The following is a 27,553-nucleotide window of genomic DNA, read 5'->3' as shown; positions in this document are numbered from 1 at the left end:
AGGAAAACTGATGTGAAATAGCAGCAAGGAGGTCTTTCTCACTCTATTGTCAGCCACTGTGCAGGGTAAGCATTGCCAGAAGATGTTGCACTTACCTGTGTGTTCCTTTCTGAACATGTGTAGAGGGGAAGAAAATAATCCCCAAATGCAGGAGAAAAAGACACTCCCTTTTCCACAGTTCTGTTGTCAGTGTGAATGGCTGCCCTACATGTGCTACTAGGACAAGGAAACCTTGAAAGGGAATCAGTGCCTATCAGTAAGATGAGTAATGGCCAAATTTTAGACTTGCAGTTCTTTGGGTGGTCTCAAAAAATCCTATTTGGTTACCTAGATGTCTTAAGAGTTAGGAAAAGGGTTTTAATTTGTTCATATGTGTATACAAAAGAACAATATTTCATCACCTAATGAATGGAAAGCCTCCAGACTACCAAAAAGATGGAACAAGCACAAGAATTCCACTTGCCAGGGGGAAAAAAAGTGATTCATTTGGGGATTGAATCAGGAATTCAGTCATCAAGGAGTCCTTTCAAGAAAAGTCCAGAGGCAAAATACAGTCTTGATGGATCATAAGGCACTAGATCAGGTTCCTTCTTGTTTCTTCTGGCTCCAGGAACTGGTGGCACTCTCAGCAGGAGGAATGAATCCCAGTTTAAGATGGTCTCGTGGCAGTTAAGAGAACAGAAATGCTTTCTAATCTCTGATCTCTTTGACTGCCCAGAAGCTGCATTTCCCATTTTGTCTGAAATAAATGTACTATCATATCTGAGACTTTCAGCATGTCATTTATCTCATCAGGGCCTCTTATAGGCCTTTGAAGTAGCCAGAGGAGAGGGGTTTGATTGGTTTCACATGTCTGTGGCAAATCTCATAGTAGTTAGAAAAACTTAAGTTTATGAGATGTTGCGGTATGCATATTATAGGACACAATAAATAATTGTCTGAACAGCTGCTTTTGCCTGTGGCTTCTCAACTTGGGGTTGATTTTCCTTCTGTTCCCTGGCAGGTTCTGCCAATCTTCTCTTTTTTTTTTTCACATGCACCACACCCCATAATCTTCAATAATCTTTTTTTCCTGGAGGAGCTGTGTTGTGCACTGCACCTCTGAATGGCTGAGAGACTCTTCTCTCCCTGGCAAGTTTGTTTAAAATTCACCTGTGCATTAACAAGCAGAGATAAATAAGCTCTGCCTTGTTACTTCATCTCATGTCTTTAGGAAGTTGGACTTAGTTTAAAAACAAAAAACAAAACGAAACTGGAAGGTTGAAAAAATCAAGCTCAAAGAAGTTTGGAAATGCTTGGAATTAAGTTACTCAGATGCTTGCCAGGATTTGATGAGAATCAGCACTATTCTTGCTGTTGGATGCAATGGGAGGAAGTGTCTACTGATTTATATGCTTCAGTTCCTAATCTGGGTAACATCAAAGTATGTTCAGTCCTCTCAGAGGTTTCAGAGTTAATATTTCAAGTGTCCTGGGCTGTGGATACCTTCTGTGAATACATAGGTGTACAGGGATGGTAACTTTTCCACGTCAGCCTGCAGTCCATAGTATTTGATAAGTTCCCAGAATATATGTACTTCCTCAGACGTTGTCAGTGAGCTCAGTGGCTGGCTGAGTAGCCAGCCTTGTCTGTACTCTTATGTTGACATGTTTTGTGGGTGTTGTCCCTTACACTAAGGAAGAACTTGAACACACACACACATACACACACAAATTTTCACAGCAGTTGTTGAGTTTTAGTTTACTGTTGATGACCAGTTGTAAGAATTTTCTTAATATTGACTGAATAACCTGAATTGCTAGGCATATTCTAAGGGAAAAAATTATATATCCAGAAACAGGTGGTCTGAGTGGAAAATGTCACTTCCCAATGGATCTTGAGCAGATCTAAGCACATAAGAAAAAATATAGAACACAACAGCAGACTTGCCAGTCAATGGAGCTGCCCAGCCTTTCATCTGACTATCATAGTACTGTGCTGTAGTACTTCCCTGCAGAGGCTGGAACACTGCCATGGTGGAGCTGGGAACCACACTGGACAAACACCCTTAAAGGTTGTACAGATCAGATTAAAAGTGGTGCCAGTTAGCAGGAATAACAAGTAACAGTTAGCAGGAGTGATATTTAGCACATAAATCGAATGAGAACCAAGCCTAGAGCTGAGCATCAGAGTATTGGTACACCCGTGACTGATGTTGTTGTTGAACAAGTATTTTTTTGAGGGTAGTGTTGGTTTCAGCATCTCTGCCTCGTACCACCCCTTCTGTTTTGTTGCTGCAGTTGTTCCTGCAGCTGTTTGGTCATCTGAGCTTAAAATGCCTTGGAAGGGTGGGGGAAGGAAAAAGATTGTTGTTTAACCTGAATCTGCTCTCCAGTCTGGTTTACTGCACAAATCTACGGATGGTTTAACCAGTCTATCAGAGACAGGACAGGATAAAAACAGGCACTGGCTTCACTTAAGTCCACACAGACCAGACAGCACTGTCCAGACTCACTGGTGTGAGGTATCGATGTGCTGGTGTGTCCCTGTTCAGGTTGTGGGTCTGGGACAGAGGCTTCTTTCTGCTCCACTTAAAGCTGTTTGCACTGCACATAAATCATGGAAACACTGAATCAGGAAAGTGCAGCTCAGGTTCATCTGCCATTTCAGCTTCCTCTGGCGACCAGGTTCCCTTGACTTGACTCCTTGGAAAGGAGGAAGGCAGAGTCCTGTTTTTAAATTGTTTATATTATGCAATGTAGCAAAAATAATGGAGCATATACTTGCCTGGTTGGACTTCTCACATGTTTTTGAATAAATTGTTACCTCGCAGGTCAGGAGCTGTGTCTGTAGCTGTTGTCTGCCCAGAGCGTGGGGTTCTGTTCAGTTTCATGGGGATATTTGCCTCAGGGAGTATGCAGGGGCCAGGCTCTTCAGAACTCCACGTTTTTCTTGCCCAACCTGCTCATGTGATCTATGGTTTGCTGTCTGACCACTAGCAGTGGATAATGTGAAGGTGTGGATTGCTGAAGTGTGAGGATGGTGTGCCAGCTATCTTTTTGTAGAAACCTTTCAAGCAAAACTAGAAAGAAAAACAACCCATTTGAAGGTGAAGACTAGAAACCAGGATTCAGAGCTCTTAGTATACACAAGGAGACTGTTGCAGGGGGATAGTAACTTTTGCCATCACATTGGTGTGCTGAAACGTGCTGTCACCATCACCAGGTGCCAGTCAGCTTTCTTCCAGCCTCACCTTGGGTGTAGGGCAGCAGCCTAAATTGTCCCTCTGCTCCTCCAAATGGGGCTGCAAACATGTTGTATGAATATATTGGTCAGATCTGCTCGCCAGCAATAAAGTAAAACAGTATTTGCATGTGCTATGAAACAGGTCGGAGGGAAATAAGCCAGAATGCTGTAGTGAAGATGCAGCACTTTCTTTGAGTGCTTCAATTATAGTGGGATAGCAGTGAGAGTAAGCAGACTGAGCACTAGTCACGTACTCAGTGTCTTGTGCAGTCCCCTTAGAGTACTGTCAAAGTCAAAGGATAGCACTCTGCTGGCTTCGGGGGGAAACTTTTGGACTACAACAAGATGGATGGAAGAAGAAATCTTAAAAGAGACACAGAAGCCATTCACTGAAGGTTTAAAAACCCAGTTCTCAGGGTTTTCACACAGGGATGCTCTTACTGATTTTTCTGACCCTGGCATATTTGTAAATATATACGCGATAAAATGATGAAAATCAAATAGCAATGTGTGTGGATCTGTAGCTGAATATTAAAACAATGACTGCTCTCCTATTCCATATAGTGACAAAGTCCTACAAATACAGATGATTCCTAAAATTTGCCTAAAAAACTGTCTTGATGTAGTTTGTTTGGACAAGACAGAGCTCCTGATCTGGTTAAGCAAGTTTTCTGCTGTTGCAGAAACCTTTTTGACAGCCATGACTTACAAGTGAGCTGGAGGGAAACAAGCAGTTTTCAGAACCTAAGAAAGCAAAAAAAACTCCATAAATATAGAGTTCCGTGAAATCCACACTTGTTTATCAAGATACTCTCAGTGTTTGTGAGAACAGGACTGTGCTCTAAATTGAGAGTCAACTCAGGAACTGGTTTGAAACAAGGTAGTTTTACCTACTAATGGGGGAGATGTTGAGGTTTTCTCTGTTTTGGTGGTGTTGAAAAGGCAGCATTTGTGCATCTTCAGTTTGCTGCTTTTATTACTTCAACTATTCTTAGAGATTGTAGAGACACATCTACTTTCCCTCACCCCTTAATAGTCTTAAATATTCTGTGTTATGTCACAAATTTTTAATTCTCTTCCATTCCTTGTCCTTCTTACAGTTCTTGTGTGATTGGAGAAAATAAGCCTACTCTGCAGGGATGCAAGAGGAGCAACAGCCTGAGGTAGGGCTCGGAGCCGAAGACCTGTTGTTTTTGGGTTTTTTTTTCCTCAGTAGAATTGCAGGGAAGGTCAATACTCTGAATTAGCTGGGTTCTTCCATTCATCCTCAGGGAAGGTCTGCAAAGTCACAGGGTCAGAGACTACCAATGTGAGAAGACTTTTAAAAACAGGTGGAGGGCTGAGTGCTACTTCCCCCCCCATTTAGGTGGTTCTTTTCAGGGTCTTTTTCCCCTCCAATTGCAAAAGTGAAAAAGAGTTTTGTATTCATTTACTTGCAAGTGAGGACTGGCAGAAAATTGCCTGAGTTTTGAGTAAATTACAGAAGTTCATTGTATGGGAATGGTCTCACCATACAGAGGTGAAGCACCATGCCAAATTAAATTGAGATTCTTTTTTCTGCCCTTTCTGTGCCTCTTTTTTCATATCCGTGTATGTCAAAAACTTTTTCTGATGCAGTCAGTAAGTGAAGACCAGGCAAGTTTGGTTGTTTTTTTTTAATGAGAGCTCAGAATGTTCGTTCCTCTGTCCTGTTAGTTTAAAAAAAACCAAAAGAAGTTAACATTGGACTCCTAATGTGGTGCTTAGTGCTTTTCCCACTGTAATGTTGCCGTGTTGTTGGGATGACAAAGCCAGCATAAGTGACAAGATTAATTCCATATGTTACAGTTGGATACAATTTTTCCAAAATATTTTTTTACAAGCGTTAAGTTTGCAAGCAGTAGAGTCAAGCCATATGTTGTGATCAAAAGTTGAGCTGGTGTTAAATTAGATTTGTGAATGTAATTGCAATTTGCAGTGTAATTTCAATTTGCAGTTGTCGATGAACAGATTTGTGCTTTGTAGTGAAAGGATGACATGTTGCTGTGAGTGTTTTAAACTTTGCTCTGTAAAACTGTTGTTCTTTATGGTCTTACTCCATTAAATGTATGGTAAGTTTTGCCTTGCCTTCAGTGGGGCCAAGGTAAAACATGCAGGATTTATTATCTGAAAATTACTATCTGGCATAATGGAATGCAAGTAGAAATGAGTTACTCTTTCTGAGAGGTCTTAACAATTTGATGTGCTTTGTACAGTCCTGTTTTAAATCTTAACAGGTTAAGTACAAGTAAATAAGCCATTCATTCTAGCAGAAAAGCTGACCTCCTTCAGGAGAGCTTGGCTGCCTGCTCACTGATTCATTAACATTGCCTTTCGTTTGGAAAGTAGTTCAGAGATGACATCCTGTCTCTAACTTTTTTACTGTGTTACTCAAGAACTCTGGATTCTTCCAATAATCATCCTGATTCAACTTTGAATTAATGTAGTTGTCTAAAGATAGTTTATAGTTGAGATTTCTGTGGTTACTAAGTCTCTCCTTTTTTTCTGCACTAACTCTATCTCTCCAGGTTGGATGACACAGGCTGAATGACTGCGATTGTTTGAATTCTATGCGCAGGTTTTAAAACTTGCCTGTTACTTAAGAAAGGTTTTGTACATGAGGCAGGTCTCTGACTAACATCTAGTGATAATATTTTCTTTTCAGTTGCCTTCTGATCCTATAGAAAACAAAACTATGCAGGTACTTTGCATCCTTTTGACTTTGGCGTCTGATGTATATAAAGTCAACAATTGCAAGCTTTGTAAGATTGGGTGTGTGTGTTGTGTAATCACCTTGTGTAATAATTGAGCAGATTCTTCTTGAATGGATATGTGAATTCTTACTGATTAACTTTGTCAGACTCCTGACAGACTACTGCTGAACTGGAAGTTGAGTCAAATATGCCATCTTATAAATGGCAATGGTATTATAATGATCAGTGCACATTTTAGTTTCCAACACAAAAAACACTATAATTGTGTTAGAGATAAATTTGTTTGGTTTATCCTAGAATCAGTTTTTGTTTTTTAAAGCTCCACATCAGGTATAAATACTATCTTTTAAAATAGGCATTAAATAGTTTTTACTATGTTCTTTCTCATGTTTATCCAGCAAGGAGAAAAATAGTTGTAAAACCACAGAATTTTTAACTGTTGATACTGTGTAAATTATTTACTTTACGTGGGTTGAAATTGAGCACTTTCGCAAGGGGAAAGATGTATTAAAACATTTCATTATAATTCCCAGCCTCCTTTTGAATTTGTTTCATACAGGCTGCTGCAGATCCAGTGTCCTCCTCTGATGCACCAGAAGATGGCCCAAAGGAAACATCAAGTGTATCGCAGAATATCTGTATGTTTCTGGTTTGACTGGGGAGGGTGTATCACATTTTGAGTATGTTAGCTAAACGTCCATGGCTTTTCCTTACCTAATAAGGAGGTGGCTGTTAGCACAAAAGGGAGATGAGAATGAGGTCATATTTGACTAAATCTGTTCATCATTTGTAGAAAGGCCCTGTTGTGTAAACTAGGTTTGGAAAGAGCAGAGCTGTATCGATTGTCAGTTTGCTGCTCCTCTGCTTTTCAAAAAAATAAATGAGGTTTGATTTACTAGTTATGCTCAGCTATTGTTTTAAGCTTGATCACTGCTCTCCAAGCCTGAGATGCATAACTACCACGTTTACTTCAGTATTTTGGCACCCAGTGGTGTGATTTTGGAACCAGTTGTCCAAAGTGGAATGCTTTGTTTTGCCCTCAACAGCATGATAATGTTTTGATATGAAGGCCAAACCTGCAGGATGTGGAATGGAAGTATTCCAGACAAAACTGTTTTGTGAAGCCCAGAAAGAGCATTAGTCCTTACCTTTTGGTGGATAAGGATCAGTTATTGACAGATATTTATTTCTCTGGAGGAGAAAACAAAGGCTTCTTAGGATTTGCTCTCTTTATTGATACACCGTTGCAATGTTAATGTATATGATGTTCCTTTTGGACAATAAGAACATTCAGATAGTGCTTTCTGGCAAATAAGAGGCTCTGAACCACCCTAAGGCAAATGAACAGCTAACAGTAGCACTGGTATAATGCTGAAGCTGCTAAATGAACCCTAGGGATGACAGCTTTCAGAAAAAACATAAAAGACCTAAAGAAGCAGATGCACTTTTAGGGTTTTTTTTTTTCCTCCAGATATGGAGGTTGGTTTGATCAAAACTGTATCTGCTCCTGAGAATGTTTTCCTTGATTTGTGTCCTTAAATTATAACATCTGGTACTGCACTGTTACAGCAGTTTTTCTTCACATGGAACATTCAGCCCACTTCTATGTATAAGGCAGAGGCTTGAAAAATTAATAGAAATTAAGGCCTTTAAGGGTTATTGAATAGATAGAAACCACTTTCAGCTGGGAGAATCTGAGCCTTAAATGTCTTTAGGCTAGGAGAATATTAGGGGATAGTTGACATGCACACTTCCCCGTTTCACAGAATCACAGAATTGGGATTGGAAGGGACCTTTAAAGATCATCTAGTAAAACTACCCTGCTAAAGCAGGACCCATTAGATCAGGTCACAGAGGAGCTCATCCAGGCAGGTTTTGAAAACCTCCAGAGAAGAATTTCTTACATTCTTTTTTAGATAACTGCTTTTGACCATTGTGGGAGGCAGGATGATTGTTTGGGTAGATTTTGTTTGATCTTATGCCCTGCTTTTATGACTGAATGCTACAAATGCAACAGCCCTATCTCTTATCCTTCCTTTTACAGTCATGTTTTTCCCACCATCTGTTTTGGCAGCAAGCATGGTCTTAGATCAGACTGGAATGATTGCAACACACCATGTTCTTGGGTGTTGACCATGAATTAGTAGGCTGCTAAAACGCTAACTAAGGAGGATGTTAGAAGGTGCCTTTTGTTTTGGGTTTTTTGACATAAAAATCTTGTGAGATAAGTATTTGTGGGACACAGCCACACAGTTAAACCAGACTCATGAAATGAATGTATGTTAGGAGGCAGTAATTCACCTGGATCTTTGACATCCTGCCTGCTAACTGTTCACTAACCTTTTTTTCCTGGGATTATGATCCTATTCCAGGTTTATGGACCATTTGAGACTTCTGCTAACTTGTGCAGCAGCTTGCCAAAGAAAGAGGGTTGGAAACCTTTGCTTTGCTACTTGATGCTTTTTTTTTCCCCCCCTCCCAAGATGCATTGCAGCTTAAAGATGACTCCTATATTTCTGATTGATGTAAAACTGAATCTTCTCTATCTCAGTTAATGAGGCTTTCTGGCATTTAACAAGAAACTTTGATTGAACTGGTAGATTTTCCTGTTTTTCATGGCAAACTTGACATAGAATGGGCAAAACTCACATTGTACCATTTTGGTAGTAGTTTGTTGTTGAGCTCAGGGAGAAATGATTGGCGTTCTGAGCCGAGTACCTCTTAAGGTTTAATTTTGAATTGTATACTGATCCCTGGTGTGTTACTCATAGCAAAGGCTAAGACTGGTACTGTAGGCATCCTATACATGCCAGTATGTGCAGGTGACTTTACCATAATACTCACACCAGTGTACATGTGATGCTATTGTTTATATAGATAGAATCCCAGAAGGGAACACTTTCTTTCTAGAATTTGAAAAATGCTTGCACTTTTTTTTTTCCAATTTAGTGTATACCTTTTCTAAGTATTCTTTGCTTCTCTATCCACCTCACCTGCCACACAGCTTCTCTCTTTCCCTTACTGAACTGCGTGGGCAACCTGTCCCAGTGTCCACAGGGTAGGAAACCTGGACTGAGACCCATGCTTGGAGGCAGCCTCTCCAGTGGTGGCACTCTCAATGATGTTGCCTCAGAACTGAATGTAAGATTACAGTGGTAAATCAATGGCCTTTCAGCTCTGCTCTGCTGTTTAGTGGTGACATTTTTATTTTTTCTTTTTCTTACCTGCACTTTGTAGTCATGTATGCTTTTTTTTTGTTCTATTTTTCTTTGCATTTATAGCTGATGCAGATGCATTTAAAATTCTTCTGGAGATGAAGATGAAGAAAAGGCAGAAAAAGCCTGCTTTACCAAGCACTGTGTCTGAACTTCACACCGAGGATGGTTCCAAAGTATATCTAGTCGGAACAGCCCACTTCAGTGACAGCAGCAAAAAAGATGTAGTGAAGGTAAATACTAAGTGGGAGCCCTTCAGCAGCATGTTTATAATGTCAGCTTAGCTTTAAGTAGAATGAAGTCCAGCACTCTGACTTGGTTGTGTGTTGTGGCCTCCAGACTCTCTTTTTTTCTCATTAGCTGTTGGAAGAGTAGCAGTGCTGTGGGATGAACTAAAATATAGACATTAATATTTTTTTATGCAATACATTACTCTCCCATCTCAAAATATTTTCATTTGTCCGTAAACAACAAATGCAGGTACGGTGCTAGTGTTAATGTCTCACTGGTGAAGTTTCCATTGCCTGTCAGATTCAGCATCACATCACACTGCCAGTGCTACTGTCATTGTTGCATGCTCACTGTGATGGGAATGTGCTGAGAAGATGCAAAGCCTAGAACAGTAAATGCGATTTACAATTTCTCTGTGCTTAGGATGTATAATACTGACCTGTAAAAGCAGGCCAACCTAAATTTAGATTCCATTCTCAAGATACAAGTAGTTCCAAAGCTCTAGTGAAAGTAGGAACTACTTCTGCACTTTAGAGTGGCTTTATTCTTCAGGAGCTAGAGGGGGTGGAATCTGTGCCAGTGTTATCAACTCTGGTTTGTTACAAAACTTGTCCTAAATCAGATTGCAAATGATCACAGAGTATGGTCAAAGAAACTTCAAATATGAAAAGCTTAAGGTCAAGTTTTTCTTCCGCTCCCTAGCACAGTGTTTTTCATCTTTCTGCTCATAGTAACTAAAGCATTTCATTTTCATCTTCATGTTTTTCTTAGTGCATAGCTATGTGGAGAAGTCTTATTTAGTCTTACCATTACTTTCATTGAAAATGATTGCTGGAATGTGCTTTTATGAAGTCACTTTTCTCATGAAAGGATTGATGTTGGCTGCATCCTTCCTAAACCAATGTAAATTTATCTTTTTCAGACAATACAGGAGGTGCAGCCTGATGTAGTTGTGGTGGAACTATGTCAGTACAGAGTTTCTATGTTAAAGATGGATGAAAAGACATTACTAAAAGAAGCCAAAGAAATAAATCTGGAAAAACTTCAACAAGCTATAAAGCAGGTATGATTCCCACAGTGAGAATTAAAGGTTTGTATTAAGAGCAATTTATCAAGTGGCAACCAAAACCAGTGTTTCCCCCAGCTGAAATCTAATACCATTCACCATAATGAGATTACCATTACAGTAGCAAAGCTAAGTTTGGGATTGGTTGGGATTTTTTTTATCTGGAGTATTGAAGACTTTTGTTCCACAACAAGTTTGTTTGGACAGTTGCTGACCTCAGCAGGAATACTTCTGGATTTAACAGTTGCTCCATTTGCTGGACAGGTGTTTAACAGCAATTATAATGCTCTGCTAATATCTTCAAAGATGCTTATTCCTTCAGTCTGCATCCCTGTCACAGCTGTTTTAGGGAGTGCTGGATTTGGTATTGTCTGTTGTGATCCATTTAGCTGCATTCCTTAGTGTGTTGCTTTCTTTTTTAATTCCCATCCTCTTGTCTTTTTGAGTAATTTCTTATTGACAGTAGGCCTGGAGAGGTGTGTTTGAAAAATCTGGGCTGTGAAAAGTGTGGGATTCTTCTATTCAAATTGTAACTACTCTGGCACTTTAACACCTTCAGGGATGTGTATGCACAGCAAATGTTTTCTTGGGTTTTCTTATGGTTTGACCCAGTTAGCTTGTATTGGAGTAATTTTAAACTAAGCATGAAATTGACTTGAAAATGACAGGACATTAGATGAGAATGGCATTATGTGCCCAATAGTAAAAAGAGTTCAGTGTCCAGTTGAACAAACAAATTCATATGTTAGTTGTGTGGTAATTGGATATTGGAATTGTTTTAGTGATGTAACTGGGGAGTTTCCAGGATTACACCCCTTTCATAGGATAGGATCTGCACCCATGCACAAGCATTGGCAGTGATGGGGCTAGTCTGCTTGTGTGTGTGTGTATGCACACTGTCTGAGGGCAGGTTTTCTGACTCAGAGTTAGGCAATAAGGCATCTTTCCTGTTTTCTTTGTCCTATCAAAGGAAAGAAAACTACAAACCACTTGCATATTTCATTAATTACTACATTCATCTGTTTATTTTGGGTAAGGTGGATTGTTCTGATGGATGTTGCCAAAAGAACGCACATTCACAACAACCAGAGCAGCATAGCTGGTGGTCTTCTGACCTGATAAACAGGCACAGAAGCCTGTTTTTTTTAGATATCAAGGCTAAATGCAACAGTTTTTGCTGTGCTGCTCTGTTAAGAGGAAAAAGACAATGAAAATAAAATAGCAGAAGTTTTTCTCTGTGATGTAAATTCATGTTGGCAGTTTTGTAATGAGCACTTCCTGCCAGAGCTTGAAGTCAGCTGGTGTGCAAACATCAGGGAACACAGACTGTGGGGACTCCAAAACCAGAAAGTAATGCAAAAGTCCTTCCTATTGTTACCACTCAATCTTTGTCACCAGGGATAATGCAAATAATAACATTTGGGCATTGTGCCTTTTAAATAATATTTATCTTGTTTATTTATTGTCTTGACAAAAAAAAAAACCCAAAACAACCTCCAGACTTTCCCCTTTGATTCAGTAGCAGCATGAGTTTATATAGGAGAAAACCAGGAAAAACAACCTGTCTCAAATTATGCTGTCTTTGGTTCTCTCTATTAAAAAATCAAACCAGCTGCTAAGTTGCTCAGTCATGCTTCAGTTGGCCTCTTATTGAAATGTGTGTTCCAGCTCAAAAGTTACACCAAAAGTCAAAACTGCCTCTAACTTTCATCCTTGAGTATCAAATTAGAAAAACTGTGTCTTTTTATAGGCACTTGTATAAATATTAAGGAGTAAAATTGGATTTCATTGTGCTTAATTAAAGTTGGAAACTCCGCAGAGTGTTAGCATGAAGCTGTCACACGCTTGGAATGGGTCACTGGTAGTCACAGCTTTTCAAGGAGCCCTTGCAGGTTAAAACCAGCCTTTCTGTAGCCCTCCTTGAGTTTCAAAGCCTTTACAGACATTTGCAGAGCTCTACCTGTTTGCTTTCCATTAAGCAAAACAACCAAGTGCAGACTGGTATCCGGCTCTGATGCGGATTACTTGAAGATGCCATTAATAGTTGGTTTAAACCAAACTGGTAGTACAGGTTTTGTCTTGTTTCCACTGTCACTTCAGTCTTCATACTGTGACTGTGTGGCAGTCAACAGGGATTGCTTTTAGCTGCATCATGTCCCTATGTGGCAGTATGATTGCTAGTTCTGACACAGAGGAGGAGTTGAGAAGCTTTTTCTGGGGCAGAAGAGAGCGCAGGCTGGTGGCAGCAAAGTCTTAACTCAGCTTTACTTTTTAACCTCCTCCTTCAGTCTCAAGTTTCCTGTGCAGGAATATATTGTGATGTTGGGGTTTTTTAAGTGATTCTGGGCAATGAGAAAGCTATTGTTTTGCACCATGTAATACAGCCCTCCATGTTTCGGTAACCCACAGGGTTGTCTTAAGTAAAATGAATACAATGTGAATTGGTAGATGACAGGTACATCCATATGGACAGGAGCAGACTACTGTCACTTGCTACCTTGACTAGAACTTTACAGTCCAATCCCCAGTGTGCTTACAGCAGTAGGGAACCAGTTCTTCCTTAGAGATCCTTCCAAGCCTCATGAATATTTACCATATTTAATGTTGTCTTAGACATTTGGTATTTCTTTGTATGTTTTCTAGTTCAAGTATCTTCTTTTCAAGACAGGAGTCTGCTAAAGATTGTACAGCAGTGCATTGATGTTTCAATAGTGTTCCTTTCCTGATAATTCCTCTCACTCTTCCTGCATGCTGACTGCTTTTGAACATTGAGCTGATAAAATTGGTATTTTGTTTTCTCTCTTCTGAGTACACATAGCTCTGCATCCCTCTGCCTATGCTGTTAAGTTTGGTTCTACTTGTGCGCTGGCATTGCATTTATGGCTGTTGCATTTCACCTGTGAAACAATTGCAGCCACTCAGGATTTTGTGCTCTTTTGTGGACAACTCTCCTTTATCTGACACTGAATAGGCTGGTATTGATAATAACATCCCTTACTGTTTTGCTCCCATTGTTTTTTTCATATATTTTGCTCTTTATTCCCCAACAATTTCTGGCTGGCAAGCTGTTGCTGGTTGCTGCTACATATGGCTGCTTGTCATCTTTTATCTCCTTGATGCTGAGCAAATATGGCAGGCAGTGAGTTTCCTGCAGGTTAAGAGAATAAATGACTCGGACACACTTCAAAGGTGCATTCCTCTGTTGGCCAGCAGGACTTAGATTTTCTGTCACGGTGTGAAAGTACAACTTCAGATACATCATCCTGAAGGGAAGATCAGCCAGCAAATAACCCCAGGCTGTATTATTTTAGTTTGGGGTTTGTTTGGTTTTTTTTCTTTGTGGGTACATTTCTGAACTTCTGGAAACCCTTGTCTTCCCAGCTTTTGAACTGGATTTCAAGGATGCTGAAAACCCTTTTTCTTCTTCCTCTCTCCCCAGGAGTCCAGCACCTGTATTTCTGCTGTGCTTGCTGGTTTTTAGCATGATGAAACCATCAATTTGCTTTGAAAATAGCTCCCCTCTTTTGACAATTTGATGCTCAGTGACTCTTGAGTTCACTTAACAGCAGAAACTGCCTGCAACATTTGGAGAGGTCACACAAACATCAGATCTGGTACAGAGTGGGTCACTAAAGCAAGGAATGGAGACCATTCTATCTCTAGCAACCAGGACTGTGTTCTAGCAACTTTAAGCAGTTATATTAACTCAAACTCTCCTGCATAACCTTATCTTCAGTTGGGTGAAGCTCGTGATACAGCAGGAAATTAAGCTTTGGTGAGGGATGAGGAAATGCCCCTTTTGGTAGCAGTATGGATTGATGCCTAATTGGAGGAGATTCATAACCAAGATAAAGGTTACATCTGGAGTCAGATAACACTCAAACCTAAGTCTCAGTAGTAAAAATAACTGGTTGAGCACAGCCAGAGCTGGACAGAGAGAACAGCTCTTGATTTGAGATGTTGTCTTATTATTTTTCTAGAAGGAATAAGGAAGAAAAATCTTGCATAAATATATATAGGAGGGGTTTTTTTTAATTAAGGGAAGAGTCTTCATTTTAGGTCTCTGTTCAAAAAGTAATAGAATGTGCAAGGAGGGGCCTTCATTCTGCCTGTGGGAGCGAGTCATACTTGGGACTGTGAGGTCTTTTCAAAGGTCTTATGTGCTGAGGTCGTGCACAACACTTTCTTGCACAGTGCTAGATTCTCTGTGGTACTGTGTGTGTTAACACTAAGCAGGGGACTGATTAGGTTTCCCAGGACTCTGGAAGTGTTTATGATTAGACCACTATTTCACTTTCAGCATCTCAGTAACATGGTATTTGCTGCATGTTCATTGGAACATACTTTTGTGGTCCCTGTAACAAGATTGTGCATTGAATTTTTCTTACTGGGTGAGCTGGTTTACTGTTCAGTTATTTAGATACTTTTTTCAAGCAAATGGAGTAAATATAGACTGAAGCAAGTCTGGCCACCCTTCTGTCTTTTCTTAACTCTGCTACACGTTTTTGTTGAAAGAATACTTTGGCCACACTCTGAAGTGCAAAGCTACTTCATAACTGATATGAACTGAAGTTAGTGCTGTACTGATCAGGGAATTGGCTCCAAAAGGTAGCTTCAGTACTGCTTCTTCACTAAGATAATTAATGGGTTTTTCATGACTGTAAACAGTGCATTCTTCTGAGAAATCCATGCAGCTTGATGATTTTTGCTTTTCAAATGTTTTTCTCTCTTTCCTGCCAGAATGGAGTCATGTCTGGATTGATGCAAATGCTACTTTTGAAGGTTTCTGCTCACATCACAGAACAGTTGGGAATGGCCCCAGGAGGAGAATTCAGAGAGGCTTTCAAAGAGGTGAGAACTTGCATTGGTTTTTCTGAGGTCAAATTACTGGTCTTTTCCTCCCAGAGTCGAACTAAATAAAATCATTTGTACGTGACTAGAAAAGAGCACTCTGGCCATGATTGTGCTGAAGCCTGTGAGGTACTAAGAATCATATTCAGCTTCAAAGTGTACTTGAAAGTACAGAGGTTTGTAGCCCTAAGAGGCATGAAAGCAATGCTAAAAAGGTTTCATGTGATAAGGTTTTTCACCTGTTGATAATTTTCATGGCATTTGTTCTCATTTCATGAATAAATTATTTTATTATAAATACTTGTATTTGAATTCTGGCAGTGGATTCTGGTCCCGCTGTTGGTAGTGTCAGGGTTTCAGGACTAGAAAAGCAACTTCAAAGAATTCATGAGATCTAAAACATTCATCTAGAGAGACTGTTTGGGGAAACTAAATTTCTGACTGGCCTGTTAGTCCTATCTGGTCTTATGTTCCTTTTTGTGCTACTACCAGTTGTGATACTGGGAAGTAAATAGTAGCTGAGCTTCTGTGTATCACAGCTACTCTTTTGATTTGTTTTGTTTGGGAATACAAAGACACTATTTTCACTGTATGTATCAACCTTGCAGAATGTATCTTGCTATTTTAATGTAAATCAAGTGCTAGTAAGGAAACCTGAGATAACATAGCTGGTAAAGAATCTGGAATAATGTGGTACATTTGTCTTCAATTAAAAAAAAATCTGTTTCATGGTTTATTTTCCTGAGCGTTCCAGACCAAGGTGAAACATTTTAAGTGTTTCTCATTTTAAAGTGGGAAAGGGGGGAAACAAAAAAATTAGTTCTGTCCTGTTCTAAAGTGGTTGTTTGAAACTTTTAAACTGCATAGGAAAGAATTTTCCAGAAATTCTGTACTATGTTGAGACTTGTCAGTCTCTACAGCAAAATCTCGCCTTGTATTGTTGTGTGGTGCCTGGCATCACTTCTTGTTTCATAAGCCCCTTCTCAAATATATTTTACCAGGACAGATAGGTTAGTGATCCAGACAAATCCTAGGTAAAAGCAAAATCACCAGAGTTGTTTCACCTTAGACTTTTTTCAGACCCAGATAGATATTGAGCCCCATCTGTTCACCTTCAGTAGTCATGAGCTTTCTGGTTAGGTAAAAATAACCTACGGAGGGTGGCATTACAACTTACTGTTTTCACTGTAATACCTACTGCTCCTTGTAGCTGATGGATTCCTTTATGAAGTGGTACTTGGAAAGTTTCACTTACTGTGAAGCCAAAATATTTTTTGATGTTGAAGTATGACACTACTTGCTCTTTAAGATACCTTGTATTACATGATAAAATGTTCTCTCCATGAGGATGTAGAGTGCTGCAGTATGAAGTGTTGACTAGAGATTTATGTCTTTTCAGGCCAGTAAAGTACCTTTCTGTAAATTCCATCTTGGAGACCGACCTATCCCTGTTACATTTAAGAGAGCAATTGCTGCACTTTCTTTCTGGCAAAAAGTCAAGCTTGCCTGGGGCCTTTGCTTCTTATCTGACCCAATCAGGTATGATCCCATATGTTTATCAGAGTGAATTGTTCAGTTCTTGAGTTTGGCTTCAGTACAGCTGAAAGTCCAAGGACCCAGCCTAATGCAGTGAAACTGGGAGTTAGTGAGAAGGATAAGTATACAAACTGCCTTGAAAAATACGTGTATTTTTTTAAGAAAGCTGGCTTTCTGATCTTTTTTTCACTTCTTTCTTCAACTGTGTTTTCATGTTACTTACAAGCAAAGGGAAAGATTTGGTGCTGGAGAATTCCCAGTGTACTTCAGAAAAAACTTTTATTTTCAGGATAAAAATTTAAAAAAAGAAATCTTTCTCACTACTGTGTGGGGATTTTGTGTAGGAGGAGGTAGAGCCTCAGTATGTTAAGTTATAGCTTCTTAAAAATTTCCAAAGGATTTGAGCCTGCTGTGCAAGTCACATCTGGATCAGGGCAGTTTGAGAACACAATCTGCTGTCTGAGCAGTTCTTTGGAATGAGAGAAAACACTTAAAACCTGTAGACAACATGTGGACTCTTAACAATTATTGCCTTTCTAAAGAGACATTGCTAGGAACTCTTGCCTTACAGTAAATATTTCTCAGACAGCTATTTCCTTGCTCAGTTTGTTTCCCTGCCCTTTGGAGACATCCCTGTGCCAAGTTTTCTTCCTCCTTCCACATGCAGGTGTGCCATAGCCTACTTGAACTGGGTGTCAACATGTGCACAGCTCTCCTTCAAAATTCAGTCTACTGCTACCAGACTGTGGTAGGAGACTTGCCAGGAAGGGGTTCCCTGTTCAGGTGGACCCTGAATCTCAGTGCTTCTCTCAGCCTGTGACAGCTCACAAAGTGATCTGTGGCATTTTTTCCAAGCTTTTAAAATTGGGCCAGGGCTCCAAATGTAGCCTAATCCATCAAACCTTCTATTTCCAGTCTTAGCATTTATTTAATTGTCCTTTCCTGCATATGCTTGTTGTTACATTTATCTGTAAAATTAATTTGACCATCTTTCAATCCATTAACTACAGTTGATGTGCAGAGTAAGTTTGGTTACTAGTCTAATACCAACATGAAACTATATGCAGGCTTTTGGGGGGCATTGGAGGTTATACGTCTCTCAACTTCTCCCATTCTTCAGGATGGATGCATGCTTAGAACATTTTGGCTTTCAACTGCAATATTAAGATTACTGTGGTCTGTCCTCACTAGCTTGCCACTGAAGCTTGGACATAATGTCTCAGTTGTTATACAACTGATTGCTTTGCTACATAGATTTTTAACATGTGGGTAGGGTTTGAAAAAGAAAGAAATGTGTTTATAGTTGGGAAGTTCTTGGGGGGAGGGATATATTGTGCACCCAGCCATCAACATGACATTCTGCAAAAAATGGAGTAACAATTCAGCATCAAATTTGTGTCAGTCTGATAGCTTTTCTATGATCTACTCAAAGCTTATAGTGCATTTCTCCTTTTGGTTGTCCCTGTTAATAGTTGTGGTGTCCTTTTGATCTTGGAAACTCAAGAAAGCATGTGTAGCATCATTCTTCAGCAGGCAGTGATACAATATGTAATAACACTAAACAGCTGATTCTGTTGCCACAACTATGACTGCACCACAGCTGTGGGTGCAAACAGACAGTTAACACTGCCCACAAAAAAAATATAAAAGCTCATTACATTTACTCCTGCAGTTTCTATTTGTTTCCTGCCTGTTTCCTATTCTTCTGTTCAGGGAATTGATTTACACCTTTGACTTCCCTGCTGGAGACCTGTGATTGACGCTAGGAACCTGCAGCACTCACTGCCTTATGGTGTGATTTTTTTGTTCCTTAAACAGAGCCTCAGTGTGTTCTGAAGAAGCAGATCTGATCACTGGAGCGCTCTGTGTTGTCTCTTCTGAGCTTAATAATATACACTGGAAGTGGGGCACCATAATAACTCTTTCCTTTGAAGCCTTAGTGCTTTTGCTGAGTTGTCACCTCTCAAACTGGGAAGAGTGAAAATGCAGTTGCCCTGCCTAAAGGCAAATGACCTCTCTTCTTTCCCTCACTGTAGAAGCATTGTTAGCTATCCAGTTTTACAGGTTTAGGGAGTTTGTTTTGCTTTTGAGGAGAACTGTATAGAGTGTGGGGGTTGTGTGAGTAATAGTCAATTGTTTTTATTCATTGATTTGTCTTTATTGGGCTTTAAAGGCATAACAGGTACTGAGAAAACTTAACTTTCTTTCAGTAAAGATGATGTGGAGAAATGCAAACAAAAGGATTTACTGGAGCAGATGATGGCAGAAATGATTGGAGAATTTCCTGATCTTCATCGAACGATTGTGTCAGAGCGGGATATTTACTTGACCTACATGCTGAAGCAAGCAGCAAAGCGGATAGAACTACCTCGAGCTTCAGAAAGTAATTATTTTAAAGCAAATATCATAACCAGCAAGATGTTCTTTGTGTAATGCTCCAAAGTGAAGCTCTTATCAGGCTGTCTGTGACGTTCTGTTCATGTGTGCCCCCATCACACAGAGTTAACCCTGCTTAAAAAGTTAAGGAGGAATATTATTCTCCTGTTGCAGAAACCTATAGAAGTAAAGAATTTTCATAGAGCAGTAGACTCCAAATTATGATTCCTTTCACACTGTGCTGTTCAAACCTGGAAAAACTAATTAGTCTGACAAATTTCCAAAAGGCAGCCATCTAGTATCACAGCACAGTGGGGGCAGTCTAGACTTATATTGCCTGTCTCAGTTCCACCTTGTTGCCTCACCAAAGTCCTTGTCATCACTAGCTCCTCAGAAAAACATTTCTTGCTTTGAATATGCAGAGGCACATATTTCTAGAATCGTAGAATTGTTTTGGTTGGAAAGGATCTTTAAGATCATCAAGTTTAACCACCAACCTCGCCCTGCCAAGCCCACCACTAAACCGTGTCCCTCAGCACCGCATCTACATGGCTTTTTAAAAATCTCCAGGGATGGGGACTCCATAGCCTCCCTGGGCCAGTGTCTAACAACCCTCTCAGTGAAAAAGTTCTTCCTGATCTTGAATCTGTACCTCTCCTGGCACAACTTGAAGCCATTTCCTCTTGTCTTATCAATTGTTACTTAGGAGGAGAGACTGACTTCCACCTCACCACGGCCTCCTTTCAGGTAGTTGTAGAGAGTGATAAGGTCTCCCTTAGCCTATTCTTCAGACTAAACAACCCCAGTTCCTTCAGGCCCTCCTTAAGAGTCCTAAGAGTAATTTTTCAGCAAGGTTTAAGAGTACAGAATAACTGTGTTTCTCTTAGCCTTTGGAATTATTTTGCTGCTGTTTGTGGCCTGCATGCCCCTCCTATAGATAAGCATTCTGAGGAATGGGTTACCTCTCATTTGCTGCCTTAAGATGCTGTGTAATCACTTCGCTGCAGACTTGTGGCACTGTCTTGTGATTTGAAAAAACAGCAAGGGGATTGTGCTTGTGTTGTATCTCCTTTGCCTAATAGTACCTTGATTTTTGCCTTCATAAAGTTTGTCCAAACACAGTGTTTCCTGTTAGCTCAGCCGATGGGGCTGAAAGAGGTGCAGATGCCTTCAGTAACGTGGTTGAAAGAGCAAGCTGAAGGTGTAGTTTTATTGTTGGTCCTGGCTGGGTCATGAGCCACAAGGGAAATTGTTTAGCGAATCCCCTACTCTTTTTTTTTTTCCCTTCCTTTAAATTTATCTTCTTAAAAGTTCAGTCTCTGGATTGCTGAATGCTTGAATGAATGCCTATGAAACTGAAAGGAGTTTATATGTGTTACGAGGGACTTTAAAACAGAAGATGGGACTATAAAAGACAAGAATATGAAAGACTACCTGACTGATAGTCCTGTGTCTCGGTCTCTTAGTTAGCAACAGGCACTGCCAGAGACAGTTTTGTTTAGAAGATGTGCATTTATATTATGTAGCTATAATCCAGTTTATTGCATTTGTGCTCACAGGAGGCAAAAAGAAAAAAGGCAAATTATATACTCAAAAAACCAGCACCTCACAATTGAAATGATCAGAAATAGGATGTCATCACCATCATCCAGATCATTTGCTAATCAAGGACATAATAAGGGGAAATTTCTGGGAACTATTTGCAGGACTCAAATATACTTTTGGTCTGATATATTCCTAAAACCTGATTTTTATCTTCAGCCTTTGTCTGACTATTTACCTGAGTGAACTCTGACAAGGACCATTTTGGCATATATTTTTTTTTCATTCTGTCTTTTCCCCACATAGAATATTCTGAGAGGGATAAAATTGTTTCTCCCAGGACTAAGTTTCAGGCAGGGCTTTAAACATGACTCATATCTTTGAATCCTGCCCAGAAGCAGACAGGAAGGTACTGGTATAGGTTGAAGCAGGTGATATGTGCTGTGGACAGTCCATTTTGCTGAGATGCTGTGCTCTGCTTCTGTAGTTGCACCTCTGATTCAGAGCAACCCTAGAATAGGCTGAGAAAAGGCAAGTCCAAAGAAACAATTTTGAAAATGTGTATAATAGTTTTAGTGTTTTCAATCATCTTCTGTCACTGGGGAGAGACTTTTCTATTTCTTTTACTTATTCCTGAAAAAGTCATAGAAGAATGAAGAATAGAGGAACTTAGATTTTGTATTTATGTATTATATTTATGTATAATTTTCCTATTAGGAAAGCAGCTTGATTACTATAACTTAGGAAGTTTTCTGTGAATTATTTTTATTGTGTTGTGGTGTCATTTTTCACTGGGGAAGAGATAATCCCAAAACTTTCAGGGTCAACATTCTAACTTCCACTGGGTGTTGTGGAATTTGAATGGTGGATGGGAGGGGAGATGAGAGCTGGCAGATGTTGTAGTGGTCTAATGGTGACAGACTAGCTGTTGCACACAGATGGCACAGGTTTTGCTGATGCTGAGGCCAGGTCTGTAGCAGTGAACTTAACAGGAGCAGATGTGGTCTCAAGCACTGTTCTCTGATTGTTCACTCTGCTCGGCAGCCCAGCTCTTGTCACAATTTGGTTATGTGCCAGCTGCCAAAGTGGTGGAGACAGCTACTCTGTTCAAGAGACATTAAAGTCCAAGGCTGTTCCTGATAAACGGTACAGAAACATAGCCCACACAGGGAAGGAAATAAATTAATCTGGTTTGTGTCTGCAGACCCTCATGCCCCGAGGCTGAAGTGTGAGCCTTGGCCAGATCTGTTTATTGAAACAAATATTTCCTGAAAATCCAGGAAGACAATAGGAGATGAATATTAACTTCTAGTATGTAACAGAGGTAATACCTAGGAGTGCTTACCTTTTGGAAAATTTGGTTTTGTAATCTCACATGTTAGCTATTTATTTGTAGCTTGAAACTAGTTCTTTTACTGATGTATTCCTCTGTCTCCATTTGTCTTTCTCAGATGAACCTAGAAAATATATCCCAGCTGTTGTAGTTGGTGTTGTTGGAATGGGTCATGTACCGGGAATTGAAAAGAACTGGAACTCTGAATTAAACATCCAGGAAATAATGAGGTAACTGTCATCCTTTCCTACACGTTGGTGTAATAGCTTCTCCTATTGAAAGACAGCAATGATTAGCTTGTTTAGAGGATTTTTGATTGTTTGTCACAGCTCCAAGAAACATCATTGCTGTCATCTCTGCCCTATCAGCTTACAGACTTGCTGTGCAGTACTTGCAGGTTTTGCTTACAACAAAGGAAAAGAAAATATCAAAGGAAGAAAAGTAAATAATTCAAGTATCAAGGGAAGTAGAGATGAGAAGGTGCCCTTGTCTAGGAAGAAATGTCATTGGTCCATATTTAAGGCCTTTAAAATTAGTTAAATGAATTAAAATGAGGGCTGTAGAAGATGGTGAAAACAACACCAGGCTTCTGGCATAGCTTAAGCAAATATGAACCGTTGGATTCAAAGGTTTTGTTGTGTCAGGACACTGATGGCTCTGGTAAGCTTACTATCATGGTTGCTCATGGCCTATTTTTAATAGTGTGTGTATCGATAATAACATAATGTGTATATGTTAATACAGACTGATTTTAAGCTGTATTATCTGGTGAACTCTTGCTCCAAAGTACCTATTTAAAATAGATGTATGCGCTTCATAAAAGGAGGAACTGAAGAACCAGAATCTCCAGACAATATGTGTCTTATAAAGCCACAAAGGTCAGGACTTCAAAAATGTTGGAGGGATTGTAGTACAATCTGGCAGTACTGGGCTGCTGTGGTTTAAGGTGATAGAGCCTTTCAATTACTGGCACTTTATTGTTCCACACCCGTTGGCTGTGTTTATATAAGCACCTCACCAGCCTCTCCAGAGATGCTGAGAAAACAGAAAAGACTGTGCCTCACCTAAACGGGGTATTTATGCATCTAAAATACGATATACTGAGACTTTTGGTGTCTGGATCCGAGAATGCAATGTACAGAAGCCCTGGCTAGCCATTTATGTCTCTTGCAAAGCTAAGCCTTACCTGGAGTCACAAACTGGATGTCCTTATTCCTCCTCACCCTTGCAAATAACCTATAAAATGAGGTTGCCCAACTCTGTATAATTGTGCAGTTAATGTTGGCTGCACCACTGACACAACAGAACTGAGTATCTGAAACCCGGAGTGTGGGTCTTGAAGTTGGCACAAGAGGGTCTGTTTTATCAAAATGTAGGCTTTTGACTTGTCTTTACTGTGCCAGTGCCATAATGAAGTGGAATGGTTACCAGTGTCTTTCCTAAGACATCAATATTGCATTAACTGCACTTTCTAAAATAACATGAAGCAAAAGACATTTTTAACATTTACTGTATTCGAGACTCACTTCTCATTAAACTTTCTTAGCACTCATGCTGTTGCACTGCAGTTGCAGAGCAGAGTTACAGGGGTTTGTGTGTCAGTAGTTCTTATCTTTCTAAAGTAAAAAGTTTTGAAGACTTCTACAGGTATTTTAGTTAAGTTTTACAAGATGCAAAGTGATCTTGGAAATTGTCTGGATAAATATATATGTTTCTATCAGACATCCAGTTTCTGAGTCCATGCAGTGACCCTGACTCTGAGCAGACCTTACTAGTCACTGATTTTTTTTTTTTATGAGCTGATTTTTTTTCAAGTTGTGCTGAGAGACTGCAGTTGAGACAGAGCAGGCAGAGAAGCATGTAAGAAGGTGTAAAAGGATGCCTTTACTCCATCCTTTGTCTCGTGTGTATGCTTTTTAAAAACTCTTCCTCTATATGCCCTTAATATGCAAAATCTTACCAGTAATAACTTTGCCCTAGTTTGAGCATGTGGATCTAAATTCAGTCTGGTTCAGATCTAAATTCAGTCTGGTTCAGACTGAATTTATGCATGTGGATCTAAATTCAGTCTCAGCACATCTAACCTGCTTTGAGTCTGCCCATCGTGTTTTTGCTGTCAACACGCTTTTTTACTGTCACCAATTGCTTCTGCATACATTAGAAACGTTTTCTAGATGCGAGATAAACGAGAACTTGGTGCTTCTTAGAAAGCTCTCCAAGTGTTGTTTCAGTCCCCTGTGAGAGGACCAGCCCAACTGCAGTGTAGGCATTCTGTGGGTGCAGGGCTGCCTGGGCTACTGGGGAGCCTGTTAGTGAAGGTGTGTGTGGTACTGCTTTTGAAGACAGCTTTGTTTTTAAGGTAGTATTAACTGTCTGCTTTGTACCTCAAGGCTGCGTGAAGGCAGGGGTAGACCTGTGCCAGTTGTCCTCTGCCTTTTCTGCACTGGCCGGTGCAGAAACTCCCAAGTGGTGCTGTGAAGATCCCCAGGCCAGCAGGTCCTGCTGGGCCAGAGGCAGCCTCACGAGAGGCCTCTGTGATGTGTGTGTGCTGCCCTCTTTGGCTCCCCAGGCTGCTGCTGGGAGCTGCAGCCCAACTGGCACACCTGCCTGGCACCCAGGGGTGCACCCTGCAGAAATATCCCCACATCTCTGCAGGGGCCAGCCTGGCTCCAGCCCTACCCCTTCTGGCTGTGCACACCTGACCAGGCCCTGACACTCCTTACCCAGAATACCCAAGCTCTGTTTTTCCCTGTTATCCTGAATGACAGCTGACTGTACAGCTGTGTTGGACTTAGGCAGAGTCCTGTGTTTCTTCTGACCTGTCTCTGTGCAGAGATATGCATAGTAATATCATAAACAGTTCAATGTGAACTGCTAGTATTCTTTAATAAGTCTTGGTGCAGATGGTGTAATTGTTTTGATAGGGTGATGAGCAATTCAAAGTCTGTAAGCCTTTAAGAGCAGCATCATACATAAGTGGAAAAAGCTTTATTATTGTTATCATTTGTTGTTGTTACTATTTAATTTGGATGTAGTCCTTGAGCGTGAAAGAATGTTTGCTCATGATACGTTACCTGAAAGTCTCCTGCACTATTGGGGGAAGAGGAGAAAATATCCTTGTTTGGGTTGGAAAATGCCCGTTCTTCCCATCTCTGCAGGTGTTAACATTGTTTTGTGTCTCTTGCTTCAGTGTGCCTGCTCCATCAGCTTCAAGTAAGATTTTCAAATTTGTCATAAAAGCAACGGTTTTTGGACTGATGGGATATGGCTGCTACCGAATAGGTCAAAGGACAGTTCAGTTGATTCTCTCGATGCCTGCAGCACAGAGCTATCTTCAGAAGCTGACAGAAATCAGGTCTCAGCATTGAACACCGAGTGGCATCCCGTGCGTGAAAGGTGACTGAAAAAGGGGTGACAGAGGCAACAAACGTGAGCTGAAGTGAAAGAAGAGGGAGACTGGGGGTTCTAGTCAGAGGTGATTGATGCTGAGCAACACTGAATCGCTGTATAATAAAAGATTTGATACTAAAGTTACACCAGCCATGATTTAATGAATAGGTTCAATTCCTATGTGTGTTGTATGAAACCACGTGATTCCAGATTGAGGTAAAAGAAACGTACGAAAATACGTATATTATATATACACACATGTGCTGTATATATAATATAAACTGCTGAAGGTGTACTACAGACAGCTTAAAGAGTGTATGTTCATGACTTCATTTCCAGAGGAACAGAACAACACAAAGTAACCTAATTGGCTGCATTTGCTCCGACGTTCAGGGACACTTGTCTGGAGTGATTCTTTGCTTTTTTTCCTTGGGTATAATAATACCTGATAGTCATTCCTGGTGCCAGACACTTTTACATGTAATTTAGAAGGACATCTTCTCAATGTGTGTTTTATACTTAAACCACTTAGGCTTTTTTTAAACTTTCCAAAAATTTCAGAGTTGTACAGGCTGTCATACGTACACTGCTCCAATTTTTTACAAGCCTTACTGAAGAACAAGAATGTTGCCTTTAGATTGCATCCCTTGTATCCACCACCAGTTGAATTGTCTTTCTCTTGCGTAGAGAAGGTATAGCCACACCATCAGAATGCAATGTGGTTTGTGTCAGATGTTTACAGGACACTCTGTTCCCTTAGGTTAGCTTATTTAAACTGTATTATTTAGCCAAATCCTGTTGGATTCAGTATTGTAAATTTAAGAGAGTAGAACTGCTGTACAGTTTACTTCTGTTTCTCGGACCTTTAATTTTTGGGACAAGAAGTCTGAAATTGATAGAACCTGCCCCTCATTTTTGATACATGAAAATATTTTATTTATCACTCTAATTCCTCAGTGGATGAATATTTGAATCTATTTAATAGGAAAGCAGTGTTCAATTTTTAGTTTTTCAAACTAGCTGTAGCATTTTATTTGGATTACCTGCTATTTATACATAGAATTATGGGTACTTCAAACTGCTGTGCTTTTCTTTCTTAATTATCCAGGACAGCTATCCATCATCCTTTTTTTTGGTTTGGTTTTTTTTAATTCTAGGTTCATATTTCATAGGAACTTTTTGGGTACCCCTTATACAGGATTGTCAGTGATTGTAAAGTGTCCTCTGCAATCAGCTAGTCCCAGTTCACCAATGCAAGTAACTGTAACTGTCATATCGAAGTTTTAACCTGATGTATTTGAATGGAAGAGTCCCATTTGCTCCTCAGGCTCATCTGCAGTTGCTCATTGCTTCAAGTGAAGTTTTTACCTGCATTCATTCCTTTTGGGAGCTGGCAGAGCAAATGCATGTGAGGCGGGAGGAGAAAAAGGTGATGATGTATCTTGTGTTCCTTCCTTGTTTTCAGTTCATTCAATAAAATCAACAAACTGCTTTTGGTAGAGTATATTTCCAAAGCCTTGTGTTGGAAAACATCCCACACATCTGTCCTTTGCTGATGTACGTGTATCTTCTGTGCACTGTTGTCTTTTTTGAGCTTTTCAAATGAAATTAAGGGTCTAATGCTCCTCTCTGATTGAGTGCTTGGGGCTGCTCTGTCCATGCTGTTTTGCTTTGCACTTTGAAAATGTATGAGTCCCAGTGCAGCAAATCATTTTAAGTGCATGTTTATCTTTAAACCTGTTAAACCCAACTCAGTCGTGCAGAGCTCTAAAGATGATGCTTGGTGCTTTTGGGCCTTACAGCCTCGCAGAGGGTAAACCTTAGCAAATGACAGTGGTGGCAACTCACGCTTCCGAGGCACACAGTGTAAATGATAATACAGATTACAGCTGAGGGAGGTCCTTTTATTTTCCATCTGTCAGTACTAAAGAAACCACCAGCTATCTCTAGCAAGAGGAGAAGTATTATTTGTAAACAATTGATGGAAGACTAGAGCGACTGCCTGGATTTTGGTTCCTGATTATTTTTTATAAGTTTAATGTAGTGCTTACAATGG

At 40.0% G+C, this 27,553-nt stretch overlaps 1 protein-coding gene across 4 annotated transcripts in view; it reads left to right on the top strand.

The window, feature by feature from the left end:
• TRABD (TraB domain containing) overlaps positions 1–26,988 on the top strand; it is a 33,573-nt gene extending 6,585 nt beyond the window's left edge. For all 4 annotated transcript variants that reach the window (XM_062018276.1, XM_062018304.1, XM_062018284.1 and 1 more), the window contains exons 2-10: positions 4,326–4,388; positions 6,517–6,595; positions 9,239–9,405; positions 10,326–10,466; positions 15,210–15,320; positions 16,720–16,859; positions 19,067–19,239; positions 22,226–22,337; positions 25,298–26,988. In XM_062018276.1, coding sequence (XP_061874260.1) covers positions 4,365–4,388; positions 6,517–6,595; positions 9,239–9,405; positions 10,326–10,466; positions 15,210–15,320; positions 16,720–16,859; positions 19,067–19,239; positions 22,226–22,337; positions 25,298–25,475 — 1,125 coding nt within the window. In that variant the 5' untranslated portion in view covers positions 4,326–4,364 and the 3' untranslated portion in view covers positions 25,476–26,988. The remainder of the gene's footprint in view (positions 1–4,325; positions 4,389–6,516; positions 6,596–9,238; positions 9,406–10,325; positions 10,467–15,209; positions 15,321–16,719; positions 16,860–19,066; positions 19,240–22,225; positions 22,338–25,297) is intronic.
• The last annotated feature ends 565 nt before the right edge of the window (positions 26,989–27,553 follow it).

Source organism: Colius striatus, chromosome 1 (genome assembly GCF_028858725.1).
Source record: "Colius striatus isolate bColStr4 chromosome 1, bColStr4.1.hap1, whole genome shotgun sequence".
NCBI classification, from domain to species: domain Eukaryota; kingdom Metazoa; phylum Chordata; class Aves; order Coliiformes; family Coliidae; genus Colius; species Colius striatus.
This window is presented reverse-complemented; position numbering and strand designations above follow the sequence as displayed.